We start from the raw sequence: 17331 nt of genomic DNA on the forward strand, positions 1-17331 counted from the left end.
AGTATTTTACAAATTTCTATGTCTACAATGCTCTGCATGGAGCTACTCTAGCTAATTGCTCCCACTTTCAATATGTATCTAGACCGAGACTTAGAGTCATCTAGATTAGTGTCAAAACTTGCATCGACGTAACCCTTTACGACGAACCTTTTGTCACTTCCATAATCGAGAAACATATCCTTATTCCACTAAGGATAATTTTGACCGCTGTCCAGTGATCTACTACTAGATCACTATTGTACTCTCTTGCCAAAATCAGTGTAGGGTATACAATAGATCTGGTACACAGCATGGCACACTTTATAGAACCTATGGCCAAGGCATAGGGAATGACTTTCATTCTCTTTCTATCTTCTGCCGTGGTCGGGCTTTGAGTCTTACTCAATTTCACACCTTGTAACACATGCAAGAACTCTTTCTTTGACTGTTCTATTTTGAACTACTTCAAAATCTTATTAAGGTATGTACTCACTGAAAAAACTTATCAAGCGTCTTGATTTATCTCTATAGATCTTGATGCTCAATATGTAAGCAGCTTCACCGAGGTCTTTCTTTTGAAAAAACTCCTTTCAAACACTCCTTTATGCTTTGCAGAATAATTCTACATTATTTTCGATCAACAATATGTCATTCACATATACTTATCAGAAATGCTGTAGTGCTCCCACTCACTTTCTTGTAAATACAGGCTTCACGGCAAGTCTGTATAACACTATATCATTTGATCAACTTATCAAAGTGTATATTCCAACTCCGAGATGCTTGCACCAGTCCATAGATGGATCGCTGGGGCTTGCATATTTTGTTAGCACCTTTAGGATTGAAAAAACCTCCTGGTTGCATCATATACAACTCTTCTTTAATAAATCCATTAAGGAATGCAGTTTTGTTTATCCATTTGCCATATTTCATAAAATGCGGCAATTGCTAACATGATTCAGATAGACTTAAGCATAGATACGAGTGAGAAACTCTCATCGTAGTCAACATCTTGAACTTGTCGAAAACCTTTTTGCGACAATTCTAGCTTTGTAGATAGTGATACTACTATCAGCGTCCGTCTTCCTCTTGACGATCCATTTATTCTCAATTGCTTGCCGATCATCGGGCAAGTCAACCAAAGTCCATACTTTGTTCTCATACATGGATCTCATCTCAGATTTCATGGTTTCAAGCCATTTTGCGAAATCTGGGCTCACCATCGCTTCTTCATAATTCGTAGGTTTGTCATGGTCTAGTAACATAACCTCCAGAACAGGATTACCGTACCACACTGGTGCGGATCTTACTCTGGTTGACCTACAAGGTTTAGTAACAACTTGATCTGAAGTTTCATGATCATCATCATTAACTTCCTCACTAATTGGTGCAGGAGTCACAGGAACAGATTTCTGTGATGAACTACTTTCCAATAAGGGAGCAGGTACAGTTACCTCATCAAGTTCTACTTTCCTCCCACTCAATTCTTTCGAGAGAAACTCCTTCTCTAGAAAGGATCCATACTTAGCAACGAATGTCTTGCCTTCGGATCTGTGATAGAAGGTGTACCCAACTGTCTCCTTTGGGTATCCTATGAAGACACATTTCTCCTATTTGGGTTTGAGCTTATCAGGATGAATCTTTTTCACATAAGCATCGCAACCCCAAACTTTAAGAAACGACAACTTTGGTTTCTTGCCAAACCACAGTTCATAAGGCGTCGTCTCAACGGATTTTGATGGTGCCCTATTTAACGTGAATGTAGCTGTCTCTAATGCATAACCCCAAAACGATAGTGGTAAATTGGTAAGAGACATCATAGATTGCACTATATCCAATAAAGTACGGTTATGACGTTCGGACACACCATTATGCTGTGGTGTTCCAGGTGGCGTGAGTAGTGAAACTATTTCACATTGTTTTAACTGAAGGCCAAACTCGTAACTAAAATACTCTTCTCCACGATCAAATCGTAGAAACTTTATTTTCTTGTTACGATGATTTTCGCTTCACTCTGAAATTATATGAACTTTTCAAATGTTTCAGACTTCTGTTTCATTAAGTAGATATACCCATATCTGCTCAAATCATCTGTGAAGGTCAGAAAATAATGATACCTGCTACGAGCCTCAATATTCATCGGACCACATACATCTATATGTATGATTTCCAACAAATCTGTTTCTCTCTCTATAGTTCCGGAGAACGGCGTTTTAGTCATCTTGCCCATGAGGCACGGTTCGCAAGCATCAAGTGATTCATAATCAAGTGATTCCAAAATCCCATCAGTATGGAGTTTCTTCATGCGCTTTACACCAATATGACCTAAACGGCAGTGCCACAAATAAGTTGCACTATCATTATCAACTCTGCATCTTTTGGTTTCAAAATTATGAATATGTGTGTCACTACTATCGAGATCCAACAAACCATTTTCGTTGGTGTGTATAACCATAGAAGGTTTTTATTCATGTAAACAGAACAACAATTGTTCTCTAACTTAAATGAATAACCGTATTGCAATAAACATGATCAAATCATATTCATGCTCAACGCAAACACCAAATAACACTTATTTAGTTTCAACACTAATCCCGAAAGTATAGGGAGTGTGCGATGATGATCATATCAATCTTGGAACTACTTCCAACACACATCGTCACCTCGCCTTTTTACTAGTCTCTATTTATTCTGCAACTCCCGTTTCGAGTTACTACTCTTTAGCAACTGAACCAGTATCAAATACCGAGGGGTTGCTATAAACACTAGTAAAGTACACATCAATAACATGTATATCCAATATACCTTTGTTCACTTTGCCATCCTTCTTATCCACCAAATAGTTGGGGTAGTTCCGTTTCCAGTGACCAGTCCCTTTGCAGTAGAAGCACTTAGTCTCAGGCTTAGGTACAGACTTGGGCTTCTTCACTTGAGTAGCAACTTGCTTGCCGTTCTTTTTGAAGTTCCCCTTCTTCCCTTTGCCCTTTTCTTGAAACTAGTGGTCTCGTCAACCATCAACACTTGAAGTGGTCTCGTCAACCATCAACACTTGATGTTTTTCTTGATTTCTACCTTTGTCGATTTCAGCATCACGAAGAGCTCGGGAATTACTTTCGTCATCCCTTGCATACTATAGTTCATCATGAAGTTCTACTAACTTGGTGATGGTGACTAGAGAATTCTGTCAATCACTATTTTATCTGGAAGATTAACTCCCACTTGATTCAAGCGATTGTAGTACCCAGACAATCTGAGCACATGCTCACTAGTTGAGCGATTCTCCTTCATCTTTTAGCTATAGAACTTGTTGGAGACTTCATATCTCTCAACTCGGGTATTTGCTTGAAATATTAACTTCAACTCCTGGAACATCTCATATGGTCCATGACGTTCAAAACGTCTTTGAAGTCCCGATTCTAAGCTGTTAAGCATGGTGCACTAAACTATCAAGTAGTCATCATATTGAGCTAGCCAAACGTTCATAACGTCTGCATCTGCTCCTGCAATAGGTCTGTCACCTAGCGGCGCATTAAGGACATAATTCTTCTGTGCAGCAATGAGGATAATCCTCAGATCACGGATCCAATCCGCATCTTTGCTACTAACATCTTTCAACATAATTATCTCTAGGAACATATCAAAATAAACATAGGGGAAGCAACAACGCGAGCTATCGATCTACAACATAATTTGCAAAATACTATCAGGACTAAGTTCATGATAAATTTAAGTTCAATTAATCATATTACTTAAGAACTCCCACTTAGATAGACATCCCTCTAATCCTCTAAGTGATCACGTGATCCATATCAACTAAACCATGTCCGATCATCACGTGAGATGGAGTAGTTTCAATGGTGAACATCACTATGTTGATCATATCTACTATATGATTCACGCTCGACCTTTCGGTCTCCGTGTTCCGAGGCCATATCTGTTATATGCTAGGCTCGTCAAGTTTAACCTGAGTATTCCGCGTGTGCAACTGTTTTGCACCCGTTGTATTTGAACGTAGAGCCTATCACACCCGATCATCACGTGGTGTCTCAGCACGAAGAACTTTCGCAACGGTGCATACTCAGGGAGAACACTTATACTTTGATAATTTAGTGAAGGATCATCTTATAATGCTACCGTCAAACAAAGCAAGATAAGATGCATAAAGGATTAACATCACATGCAATCAATATAAGTGATATGATATGGCCATCATCATCTTGAGCTTGTGATCTCCATCTCCGAAGCACCGTGCTTGTGATCTCCATCTCCAAAGCACCGTCATGATCACCATCGTCACCGGCGCGACACCTTGATCTCCATCGTAGCATCGTTGTCGTCTCGCCAACTTATTGCTTTTACGACTATCGCTACCGCTTAGTGATAAAGTAAAACTATTACATGGCGATTGCATCTCATACAATAAAGCGACAACCATATGGCTCCTGCCAGTTGCCGATAACTCGGTTACAAAACATGATCATCTCATACAACACATTATATCACATCATGTCTTGACCATATCACACCACAACATGCCCTGCAAAAACAAGTTAGACGTCCTCTACTTTGTTGTTGCATATTTTACGTGGCTGCTACGGGCTTAGCAAGAACCGTTCTTACCTACGCATCAAACCACAACGATAGTTTGTCAAGTTAGTGCTGTTTTAACCTTCGCAAGGACCGGGCGTAGCCACACTCGGTTCAACTAAAGTGAGAGAGACAGACACCCGCCGGTCACCTTTAAGCAACGAGTGCTCGCAACGGTGAAACCAGTCTCGCGTAAGCGTACGCGTAATGTCGGTCCGGGCCGCTTCATCTCACAATACCGCTGAACCAAAGTATGACATGCTGGTAAGCAGTATGACTTATATCGCCCACAACTCACTTGTGTCCTACTCGTGCATAGCATCAACGCATAAAACCAGGCTCGGATGCCACTGTTGGGGAACGTAGTAATTTCAAAAAAATTCCTACACACACGCAAGATCATGGTGATGCACAGCAACGAGAGGGGAGAGTGTTGTTCACGTACCCTCGTAGACCGACAGCGGAAGCGTTATCACAACGCGGTTGATGTAGTCGTACGTCTTCACGATCCGACCAATCAAGTACCGAACGTACGGCACCTCCGAGTTCTACACACGTTCAGCTCGATGACATCCCTCGAACTCCGATCCAGCCGAGTGTTGAGGGAGAGTTTCGTCAGCAGGACGGCGTGGTGACGATGATGATGTTCCACCGACGTAGGGCTTCGCCTAAGCTCCGCAACGGTATTATCGAGGTGTAATATGGTGAAGGGGGGCACCGCACACGGCTAAGAGATCTCAAAGATCAATTGTTGTGTCTCTGGGGTGCCCCCCTGCCCCCGTATATAAAGGAGCAAGGGAGGAGGAGGCCGGCCCTAGGAGGGGGCGCACCAAGTGTGGAGTCCTACTAGGACTCCCTAGTCCTAGTAGGATTCCACCTCCCATATGGAATAGGAAAAGAGGAAGGGAAAAAGAGAAGGAAGGAAGGGGGCGCCCCCCTTCCCTAGTCCAATTCGGACCAGACCAAGGGGAGGGGTGCGGCCACCCTTGAGGCCCTTTTCCTTCTTTCCCGTATGGCCCAATACGTATTCCCGTAACTCTCCGGTACTCCGAAAAATACCCGAATCACTCGGAACCTTTCCGAAGTCCGAATATAGTCGTCCAATATATCGATCTTTACGTCTCGACCATTTCGAGACTCCTCGTCATGTCCCCGATCTCATCCGGGACTCCGAACTCCTTCGGTACATCAACATACATAAACTCATAATAAAACTGTCATCGTAACTTTAAGCGTGCGGACCCTACGGGTTCGAGAACTATGTAGACATGACCGAGACACGTCTCCAGTCAATAACCAATAGCGGGACCTGGATGCCCATATTGGCTCCCACATATTCTACGAAGATCTTTATCGGTCAGACCGCATAACAACATACGTTGTTCCCTTTGTCACCGGTATGTTACTTGCCCGAGATTTGATCGTCGGTATCTCGATACCTAGTTCAATCTCGTTACCGGCAAGTCTCTTTACTCGTTTCGTAACACATCATCCCGCAATTAACTCATTAGTGACAATGCTTGCAAGGCTTATAGTGATGTGCATTACCGAGTGGGCCCAGAGATACCTCTCCGACAATTGGAGTGACAAATCGTAATCTCGAAATACGCCAACCCAACAAGTACCTTTGGAGACACCTGTAGAGCACCTTTATAATCACCCATTTACATTGTGACGTTTGGTAGCACACAAAGTGTTCCTCCGGTAAACGGGAGTTGCATAATCTCATAGTCATAGGAACATGTATAAGTCATGAAGAAAGCAATAGCAACATACTAAACGATCGAGTGCTAAGCTAACGGAATGGGTCAAGTCAATCACGTCATTCTCCTAATGAGGTGATCTCGTTAATCAAATGACAACTTATGTCTATGGCTAGGAAACATAACCATCTTTGATTAACGAGCTAGTCAAGTAGAGGCATACTAGTGACACTCTGTTTGTCTATATATTCACACATGTATTATGTTTCCGGTTAATACAATTCTAGCATGAATAATAAACATTTATCATGATATAAGGAAATAAATAATAACTTTATTATTGCCTCTAGGGCATATTTCCTTCAGGTTTACTTCGAGTGAACATGTGGGATGGGTGGGGGTATAAATAGACTGGATAAAAAATCTGACAACTACATACTTTTTGACACAGCTCGGAGGCTTCGACCTATACAAAAGGTAAAGGTGGCAGCTTTCAAACTTCTTGGACGGTTTGACCAGAAGCCATTCATAGGTTCTGAGGTGAACACCGCAAAAGTGGCACACTCTCTATTACAGGTTTGAAAATTTGGAGCGAAGGGGGCCAAAAAATTTTAGGGGAGAACCTAAGGGCCTCTTTGATTCATAGGATTGCAAAAACACGGGAATAGGAAAAACGCAGGATTGGAATGGCATGTCCATTGGAGCCCTTAGGATTTGAGTTTGTTTGATTGTGTCAAGGGAAAAACAAAGGATTTATTCCAAGAGGTTTGAATGGATGTTAGAATTCCTGTAAAATGTAGTACAAATGAATCTTTAGGAAAAAATCCTACAAGATTCAATCCTACGAATCAAACGATCAACATAGAAAAATTCCTAAGGATTCTAATCCTTCAAAGAACCTATGAAAATCCTTTGAATCAAAGAGACCCTAAACTTCTTGGACAGTTCGAGCATAAGCCATTCAGAGGTTCTGAGGTGACCACCGCGAAAGTGGCACACTCTCTTACTCCACTGAAAATTTGGAGCGAAGGGGTAATTTTGAGGGGAGAACAAAAGGTTTGCTAGATGAGTTGGCAATTTCAAGTGGAAGTCTTGGGCCCGGATGGCTAGGATTTGCAACGGCTATAATTGGTGAATTTCTAGGAGGTGCCAGAGCTCAACAGCTCCGAAGCATGGAAGTTGGATAAATAGTGGAGGAATTGTGCATGCTTTTGAGGGCCCTGGAGTTTGATCTTTAAGCAAGCAGATGGAGAAAGAATCCCATCATAACATTCTCATCCCCTTTTGATAGTAGCAGCAATACCTGTGGACTCAATGTAATCTTGGATCAATAAAACAAAAATGGATGATCCTTATCCTAGCAAAGACATAATCAATCCAATGAAATCAATGTTATTTTAATAGAGAAAGTTTTACCAAGAAGCAAGACAGACGCATCATAGATACAATTCTCACGCTGCATTTGAACTTCAAAACCACCACATGGGGTGGGCAATGTCACAATAGGCCCCCGCGTCGCTCCTTTCCCAGGGCGACACGGGCGGCGACGCCGACGCCCCAGCCAACTAGCCTCCCTCCTCCTCCTCCCTCTCGCCGTCGCCGGCAGCCTCCAGCGGGCGAAGCCCGCGCGGAGCCGCCGGCGGCGGGATCTCGTCTCGGTGGCGCTCTCGCGACGGCGGGCGGCAGTGGACGGTCGGCGGGAGCTCGTGTCCGGCGTTGCTGTTGCTGGTGGAGGCGGCGCCTAGGCATGGAGGTGGCGCGGAGGTCGGCGGGTGAGGCGCGCGCAGGGCGACGCTGCGCGGCTGCATCTGGGAGTCCGCGGATCTGGCGGTTCGGGCCAGCGGCCTCGATTCACGCGGCTGCTTCGTGCCTACGGGATCCGGCGAGGTGGTCGCGTCGGGCGGCCAGGTGTGACTATGCAGAAGGCGCGAGGGGGCTTTGAGCTGCGCGGATCTGGTGCTTGGGGGCGCGGCTCGGAGGCCCAGGGCGGCGCAGGGAGGTGGCGTCGTGGTGGTGGCTGTTCTACCGGCTCCAGCGGGCGCGTGTGACAGCGGTCAGGAACTGTGGTAAGGATGCCGGGGCAGCGGCCCCGGAGCGATGGCTGCATCGGCATGGGCTGCTGCGGCGGTTGGGGACGGTGGATTCGGGGCAATGCCCGCGGATCTGGCCCCGGCAAACGCGTCGTCTCTCTGTCGCATGAGGTGCTGCAGCGGGTCGTCGCGTGAGGGCTTTGGCGGCTGACAACGGGAGGTGCTCTTCACAGCAGGCTTGGCTCGAGTGGTCTGGTTATCCATGGGTGCCCAGATCTGCAGTCTCATTGTTCGGTGATGAGGGACTTGGGCGAAAGCTTTTGACGACGTCGGCACCTGTGGGTGTCGTGACCTTCTTGTAGGCGTCGTCGTATAGTTCTTCCTCTCCTTTCATGTGCCTGGGCTCTCCGGGTGAGAACCTAAACTTCAGTATTCTGAAGTGGGCGGCGGCGGCGTTTTACGCCGTAACCTTCTTGGAGGCGTCGCTTTGGAGGGTCAGCCTTTGGATGTTGTGCGGGCTCTTCCGTTTTCATGGGCGGTGTATGCCTGGGCGGCGGCTCCGGGATCTTCAGTTGAGAGCCGAGGCGGCGGCCTCGGGCAGCGGTGCGGCGGTGGCCCCAGGAGGTAGGGCTGTTTGTCGACATGGCTTGAGTGAGGACTTTGAGCTGCGTGGGCGGCAAGGTTGTCGGCTCGGTCGACGCGTCCCAGCGGGGGCGGTTGGACGGCATGTCGGGGCGACGGCCCCTGATGTGGTGCGGCGTTCGTGGTCTGCGTGCGGTTGTCCTGAGCAGTGCGGGCTGCGGACTGCTATATCGTGCGGCGTTGCTGCTCGAGGATGAGCGGTGGCATGTCGGGATGGCGGCCCCGGATGTGGTGCGACGTTCGTGGTCTGCGTGCGGTTGTCCTGAGTGTGGGCTGCGGGCTGCTGTATCGTGCGGCGTTGCTGCTCGAGGGTGAGCGGTGGCATGTCGGGACGGCAGCCCCGAAAGGCGGTGTCAGTTGAGTGCGCAGGGCGCAACAGAGCAATGGATGTCGAGGCAGCGACCTCGGGAGATTTGCAGCTTCGACGGCATGGACCTCATGTCGTGTGGGCGACGTGTTATTCATGGGTGGGCTTTGCCATGTGTGTGTTAGTCTTCGGGGAGGGCTTGGCCCTTATTGTTCTGGTTTTCGCCCGATTTTCCGTAATTAATTGGGCAATTCTCTTCTGCTTAATTAATAGATGAGGCAATCTTTGCCTCCATTTCGAAAAAAAAACCACCACATGGTCACAACTATAATACTCTCTCCGATCCACCGCATGTTCACAACTATAATACTCCCTCCTATCCAAAATAAGTGTCGTGAAGTACCACATATGCATAATGTTCCCACCATTGAGGGACTCTTATTAGGTTCAGTGGATAGAGCAGGTTCAGCAACAAAGTTTCACCTTGGCATGATCGGCGAGAAGGTCAACATCATACATCACCATTGTTTCCAGGGTAAACACTGAATAATCCGAAAACATATCGTTTTCACAATTAACATATGCGATAGGTACAGTTGTCGCATTTGACAAGATGCATCAATGATCCAGCAAGATTTTTTGAGCTGAGCTTCTTCAATCAGTGTGAATTCCACCCATGAAGGTCCTTGGGTCAGGGCAGGTACCACTGAACTGAGCCTGCGAAAAATCAAACCCTGGATTCTGCATACACATAACATAGATATGAAGGGCAACGTTAATGCACATGCCATAGGTAACTCAAAAACACACACAACATCCATTCACAAATGTATGTTGGTCTTTTCCTATTCAGTTTCCTATGCAAGACTTTGATTGAATTTCTATTGTAGTATCCTGGTCGAAATGATAATAATAATACAGATTACAGAAGTATTTTTGCAAGGTAATCTGGCACTACTTATGTAGTAAATATATGTACTTTTAAACTGTTAATGGACAAAGTTGCAGAAGATTTATAGCACTGACCCAATGGCCAGTTATATTTAATGATGGATAAAGCACCGGTATAAAGCTACGCCAGCATGTCATATGGTTGTTAACCAAGTATATTTTCTTTAGAATAGTACTTATCAGAGTAATTGGCCACGGATACCCGAAGACGGCGAGACAATAATTCAACACATCGGGGCTAGCAAAGCCCCTCAGTCCGACTGCCCAGCTGCTCCTGCCGGCTCCCCGTCCGACTGCTCTGCCCGGCCGGCTGCCAGCTGCCGACTGCGCCGACCAGCCGGCTGCGGACTGCGCCAACCAGCCGGCTGCCGACTGCATCCCAACCTGACACCGACAAGACTGATGTACCTGAGCACTGTACACGCGACACCCCAACCATCATGTACAATGACACTTGTCCCTGAGCACTATTTATGAAGTGACCCAGGGGACAAGTGTGACACCCCACCATGCCTAGCCCATGCCACTACCTAGCTTACATCCTAAGCTACCTCACACTATAAAAGGAGGCCTCATCCATCCATCCAGGAGGATGGACTCTCATGCACCCACACTCAAGCAAGATAGCAAGCTAGCTAGCCATCCATCCATCCACACACACGTATGAGTACACATACTCGTTCGGCCACACATGGCCAGGCACATGTGCCACACTAGCTAGCTAGCTCTCATTGCTACTGATCTCAGATACAGCTCCAGGAGCACCGTATACTGTCCGATGTACACCCCAGATATACTCAAACATGCAGGAGTAGGGGTATTATCTCTCCGGAGAGCCCCGAACCTGGATAAACTAGCGCGTGCTACTCGCATACCCGCTCCCGGGCCTATCAGCAGCAGTCTTACCCTCACACTAAGCCCTTGTGGCATCTGTCGACTCGCAAGCCCCCCTTAGAATACCACGACAGTTGGCGCCCACCGTGGTGTGGTACTACTACTATGCTACCACGCTGCTGCTGGTTTCACAGTCCGGGCGGGACCATCTTCGTCATCTCCGACGCGACGTCGCCGTCGTCTCTCCGATAGCGCTCGGGGGCCCGGGATCGACACGCCCCCGGAGCGACCGCGAGGGGCGGCGCGTCCTCGCTGTCGGCCTCGCCATCGTCATCACCACCGTTGCGACGCCGGCCATTTAACCGCGCGCGCGGGGCCTCGCTTCGGTCGGCCGTGTCCATCCACGCGCCGCTTGCATCCGCTCCCCTCTGCCTGTGCTTTGCTCCGGCCGGAACGGGCGTTCGCTACTCCATATATCATCTGCGCTAACTAGCTAGATGCAAGTCAACCATAGTCATACACCACCCAAAACACTTCCCTGATGCAAGCGAGACAATGGCCATATACTAGTCAGATTATGGCCATACGTGTCTTGTACACGCATCAGATAACATTCAGACCACGCCCAGACAATGGCGCTGGTTTGCTGCTACTATTGCCAGCTGCATGCTTGCTCCTGCAACCGCTGAAGCCTGCGAGCGCCGCGGCCGACCGCGCCGGTGCTTCCGCCGTCCGCGCGCCTGCACCCCTTCTCTGCGCTCGCGCGCGAGCCCCACATCCTGGTGCTGCTGCCCCCCGAGGCTCCCCGTCGCCCCGTAGGCTTCGGCCGCCCCCGCAACGCTGCTCCGTTCGCAGCGTCCCGGCGCTCCTGCATCGCCGCCGCCAAGCGCCCCCACGCGCGGGCGCGCGCTGCCTCGTCGCGTTGACGTCGCCCTCCTGGCCCCGCGCGCGCCTCCCCGTCCTCCTTCAAGCCCGTCCGCGCCGGACTGCCACGGCTGTCCGTCCACGCACCGGCTGGCTCCGGGCCCCTGCCGGCTGCTGGGTGCTCCGCGCCAGCCGGCTCCGGGCCCTCGCCGGCTCGCCTCCGCCCTGTCGGTCCGCTGCCGGCTCCGCGCGCCTCGCGTGCCCCCCGCCGGCTCCGGCGCTCGCCGTGTGCGCCGCTCGTCCGGGTTGCCGCTGCCGCCTCCCGCGCGCCGGCCGGGTGGCTGCCGCCGAGTCCACCTCGCCTGGCCGGCCTCCCCCGTGCCGGCTGCTCCTCCGCCCGTCTCCGGCTGCCCCGGGCCCGGCTCCGCCCGTCGCCGGCTCCCCCGCGCCCGTGGCCGCCTGCTCCGGTCCCGCTGCGCCGGCTGCGGTGCCCCGACGCCTCCCCGCGCCGGCTCGGCCACACGCGTCCGCCTTCATCCGACCTCACTGCCGTGTCGCCCGCTGCGCCGGCTGCGGCTCCCTACCGCCTCACGCAACACCGCCGGCTCCTGCGCCGGCCGGCCTCGCCGCGCCCGCCTGCTCCCGCAGCCGGCTTGCCACCAGCCGGCTTCATGCACGCGCTGTGGCTCACCCGTCGGGTCACGCCCCAGCCGGCTGTTCGAGAAGAGAGAAGGGGCCGGCTGGAAAGAGTTTCCGGGTTAAGGAAAAGAAAGAAAAAGACAAAGAAAGAACAGAAAGTTGAAGAAAGACCCGGCTGGAGGGAAAGAAGAAGAGTCCGGCTGCTACGGCTGGCTGAAAAAAGAGAACCCGCGTCCGGCTAAAAAAAAGAGAAGCCGGGTGCTAGAAGAAAGAAAAAAAGGTGGGTCGGCTGCCCAAAGAAAAGTGAAGCCGGCTGCCCAAGAAGCAAAAGAAAAAAGAAGGGTCCGACTCCCGCGTGGAGCCGGATAGAAAGAGAAGAAAAGAGAAAACGTCCGTCTGTCCGTCCGCCTGCTTCGCCACTCGGGCAGCTAGACGCGACCCGGTCTACCTGCCTGCTTCAATATCTGGCCAGCAAGAGCGCCGGCACGGCTGCCTGTTCGCCTCGACGCCTGGCCGATCGAGCCTCGGCCCGAATCTCGGGGGCTACACCCAGCGGGTGCGCTGACGCGCCCCCGCAAGGAAGAAGACAAAGTAGTTGCCGGGAGATCCGGCCCGACTGCTCAGCAGTCGACCCGAATCTCGGGGGCTACATCCAGAGGATGCGCTGACGCGCCCCCTCGAGAAAGAAGACGAGGTAGTCGCCGGGAGATCCGGCCCGACTGCTCAGCAGTCGGCCCAAATCTCGGGGGCTACACCCAGTGGATGCGCTGGCGCGCCCCCACGAAAGATTGCAAGAGACAAAAACAAGAGACAAGAGAAGAGTTTTGTCCGGCTGGCAGCCGGCAGAAGAAGAAAAAGGGCGCTGCAAGACGCCTCGACGCCTGGCCGGTCGAGCCTGACCGGCCGGGACCCCCCTTCGAGCACCCGGAGGCCCGAAGGCTACATCCAGTGGGTGCGCCGACGCGCTCAGCAAGCGTTGAGCTGCGCCGGCTGCCTTCAAACTCCGCCTCGGCTACACGAAAATCAATGTGAGCTCCTCATCCGCATATTTTTGCACCGCGAAAACACGGATAACCTCGAGCGATGCTCGGGGGACCATCTCCGCATTTTATTACAGTTGCATCACTGTTCGCCCCGGCGCTAGCCAGAGTTGGCTCGGGGGCTGGCCGCTTGGCCTGAGACGTTAGTTCCCGCAGACGGCGTAGTAGCGTGCGCGGTACCAAAGGCCCACTCTCAGTCACAGACAGCAGAGCGGCTGTCCGGCTGGCAAGAGTGAACGCTGGAGGCCACCCACGCAGAAAACATCAGGGAAGAAAAATTGTTCGGGCGACCCGGTCATTTCCTTTACGAGTATCTGCAAGGTTAAATTCGCTCCCAGAATCTGAGTATTGTACACTCCACTCCGCGGCCCACTCTCAGCCACATACCGCAGAGCGGCTGTCCGACAAGCGAGAGCAAGCCAAAGAGTGGAGGGAACATGAAAGAGATTGAAGGGGGCTCGGACGAAACCGAGTCGGCACCCTCCGCATAAAACTTGCAGTGCTAAAAGCAATCATTTGATATATCTGGGTGAACTAACTTTGTCTTTTGCATGATCATTTCCATGAAACACCCGCCAAAAAATCTCCGCCCAACTTTGCCAAGTTGCCCGGAGGCTTGGGGGCTACTGTCGGAGTAATTGGCCACGGATACCCCGAAGACGGCGAGACAATAATTCAAGACATCGGGGGTAGCAAAGCCCCTCAGTCCGACTGCCCGGCTGCTCCTGCCGGCTCCCCGTCTGACTGCTCTGCCCGGCCGGCTGCCGGCTACCGACTGCGCCGACCAGCCGGCTGCCGACTGCATCCCGACCCGACACCGACAAGACGAATGTACCTGAGCACTGTACACGCGACACCCCAGCCATCATGTACAGTGACACTTGTCCCTGGGCACTATTTATGAAGTGACCCAGGGGACAAGTGTGACACCCCACCATGCCTAGCCCATGCCACTACCTAGCTTACATCCTAAGCTACCTCACACTATAGAAGGAGGCCTCATCCATCCATCCAGGAGGATGGACTCTCAGTGCACCCACACTCAAGCAAGCTAGCAAGCTAGCTAGCCATCCATCCATCCACACACACGTATGAGTACACATACTCGTTCGGCCACACATGGCCGGGCACATGTGCCACACTAGCTAGCTAGCTCTCATTGCTACTGATCTCAGATACAGCTCCAGGAGCACCGTGTACTGTCCGATGTACACCCCAGATATACTATACTCAGACATGCAGGAGTAGGGGTATTATCTCTCCGGAGAGCCCCGAACCTGGGTAAACTAGCGCGTGCTACTCGCATACCCGCTCCCGGGCCTATCAGCAGCAGTCTTACCCTCACACTAAGCCCTTGTGGCATCTGTCGACTCGCAAGCCCCCCGTGAGAATACCACGACAGTACTGACTCATAAAACTCCAGTTTGCAACAAGAATCCTGCATGAGTGTTAGTAGTTTCAACTAGCAGCTACACTTTCTTAAAACAAGACAATAACTTTTTCAGTAACTCTTATGTTTTTCTCATCATGACAAGTGGACAATAAATCATAGGTGTTTGGTTTCTAAAATGTTTGGCAAAATGGCTGATACTACCATGTGCAAGGCCAATGTATAATGTGAGATTGCCTATTTGCAATATAACACAAACACATGGATGCATGATAAGCAAGATCACTATTAGATAACCACCAATAGTGTCCCATACAAACAAGGCCTGTAATCCTATAGCCAGCTCATTTGGATAATTTCCAAACCCTACAATTGCTATATTTGCCAGGAAGGATCAGAGAACCAATGTTCAGTGTACACAGCAGAGCAAGACCAAAATCAGAGTTCTCTCGACCATTTCTGTAATCTGACTTGAGACATTATTGCATTGCAGTACCAATCCAATTGACATCAGGCTCTGCTTCATACCACATATTATCGGTAAGGCAATAAGCATGTGCAAAATTGAGAAAATAACTATTTAGACATACAGGGATCCACGAGTGAGGGGGAACTGACTACACAGAAAAAGGAATGCACAGTAAACAGAAGGGAAACTATGTCTGCACAGTAAATTGATTATACCTCTTCTTGAAACCTTTGCAGCATAAGCCGTTTCTGTTCCTGGTCTGCAGCATATGGATCTAAGCTACCTTGGCCTTTTATTGGAGATGCCCATGTTTTCCCCTTTTCCCTTTTTTGCAGAGTGATATGCAATTCACCGTCCTCTGCATTGTAATCACAATGATCCATATTAAAAATATAGAGCAGCAGAAGGCGCTAATGACGTAATGGTTGATATAGATGTCTCCCTAATGCTTGATAAACCTCATACCGGTGACTTCTCACCCATGGCAGCATACCCATATGCAAACTAGCCCACAAAATAATGGCACTCCACAAAATTACTGCAGCATATGGTGCACTGAATAAATGTAGTGTGTTTTTCCTTTTCCTACATTGATATTTTGTAAACGGACCAGAGAAAAAGGTTTTATGCCATTAAATAATTCACTGCAGGGTGAAGAAGAGCTAAATCTAGTAAAAACTCATAGCCGAGTTCTGCACTAAATGTGCCACTGCAGAGTGCACTGGATGAGCTGCTTGCACTTTCTAGTTCTGCACTAACCCAAACAGATACCTAAAATCCGCCAGAACTCTGCAGCTGGGAGACCAATAATTCCAGGTGGGAGAGAAATGAGCCATACCTATCGTCCAGAAAGACGAATCGGTCTTCACGGGGTGCATAAGGTCATGCTGCAAAACAACCCACATATCAAATTTAAAGATACAAACACAAATCAAGAAAGAGCTCAATATTTAGCACGAGCTCGAGTGGAATCGAATTGGAAGAGAGAGTAAATCACGGACGTTGAGGTAGGGCGGGTGGCCGCGAATGCCGACCTCAACGTGGCCGGCCTGGATCACACACTGAATCAGCTTGGTGGGCACGTTCTTGGGGAGCTCGATGTACATGTTCACCTCCTCCAGCGACTGGTCCCATTCGAAAACCTTCTGCCCTGCGCCCCCACGCAATCCATTGGGGGAGAGGAGGGGAGAAATCATAGGTGAGGGCAGGCTCTGGAACGCTCTAGAAGAAAGTGGAGCGTTAGACCGGGGAGGCTTACCATTGTGGACGAAGGCATGGCGCTTCTCGGGTGCCAGCCTCTCCGCCATGGCCGCGGGATTCGGCGCTCGGGACGCTTCTAGAGGCTTCTGGATCGGCTGAGGAACGCGATGATTGAGGGAGATGGAGAAGAAGCGACGCCGCAGAACGCCACTCCTGCGATGTCAACGACTAAGGAGGGCGGCGACAAGTAGGGATTGGTGGTGTCGTCGATATACGTGGAGGGCTGGAGGCGGACCAACCAAGCAAAGGGGATTTGTGGAGGAGGTCGAGAGGAGCACGTAGATGTCGCCGGAGGTGGCGGGGGCCGCCGGAGCGCGCAGAATCTGCTGCGTAAGCGGTCTGCTTCGGCCAAGCAGCGGGTTGTTTCGATTGGGGAAGATGGACTCCTCGAGGGCTCTCTGGTTTCCTCAGGCAACCGGATCACCGAATGGACAGCCGGACATGTCCCGCGTGTTCGATTACACCGGGTGGGCGCCGGAGCTGGCCAAACGGGCCGGCCCGGCACGCTGTCGTGCCTGCACAGCACGGCCCGCGGGGGCACAATGTCGGGCGTGTTTGGTTGCCTGCATCAAGCCTAACCAAACCTGCGTGAGAAAGGAGAGGCCTGTTTGGTTGCCTGGTTTTTCTGTTGGGCCT

The 17331-nt window shown here is 50.3% G+C and overlaps 1 protein-coding gene across 1 annotated transcript; it reads right to left on the minus strand.

The window, feature by feature from the left end:
- Nucleotides 1-9657: 9657 nt before the first annotated feature.
- LOC109773797 (uncharacterized) lies at nt 9658-17136 on the minus strand. Its single transcript, XM_020332514.4, has 5 exons — nt 16694-17136; nt 16437-16585; nt 16274-16322; nt 15651-15793; nt 9658-9989 (listed from the first exon to the last, which is right to left on the minus strand). The coding sequence occupies exons 1-5, from the start codon at nt 16740-16742 to the stop codon at nt 9903-9905; spliced, it is 477 nt and encodes a 158-aa protein (XP_020188103.1). The 5' UTR covers nt 16743-17136; the 3' UTR covers nt 9658-9902.
- Nucleotides 17137-17331: the final 195 nt, after the last annotated feature.

Source organism: Aegilops tauschii, chromosome 2 (genome assembly GCF_002575655.3).
Source record: "Aegilops tauschii subsp. strangulata cultivar AL8/78 chromosome 2, Aet v6.0, whole genome shotgun sequence".
Taxonomy (NCBI): Eukaryota; Viridiplantae; Streptophyta; class Magnoliopsida; order Poales; family Poaceae; genus Aegilops; species Aegilops tauschii.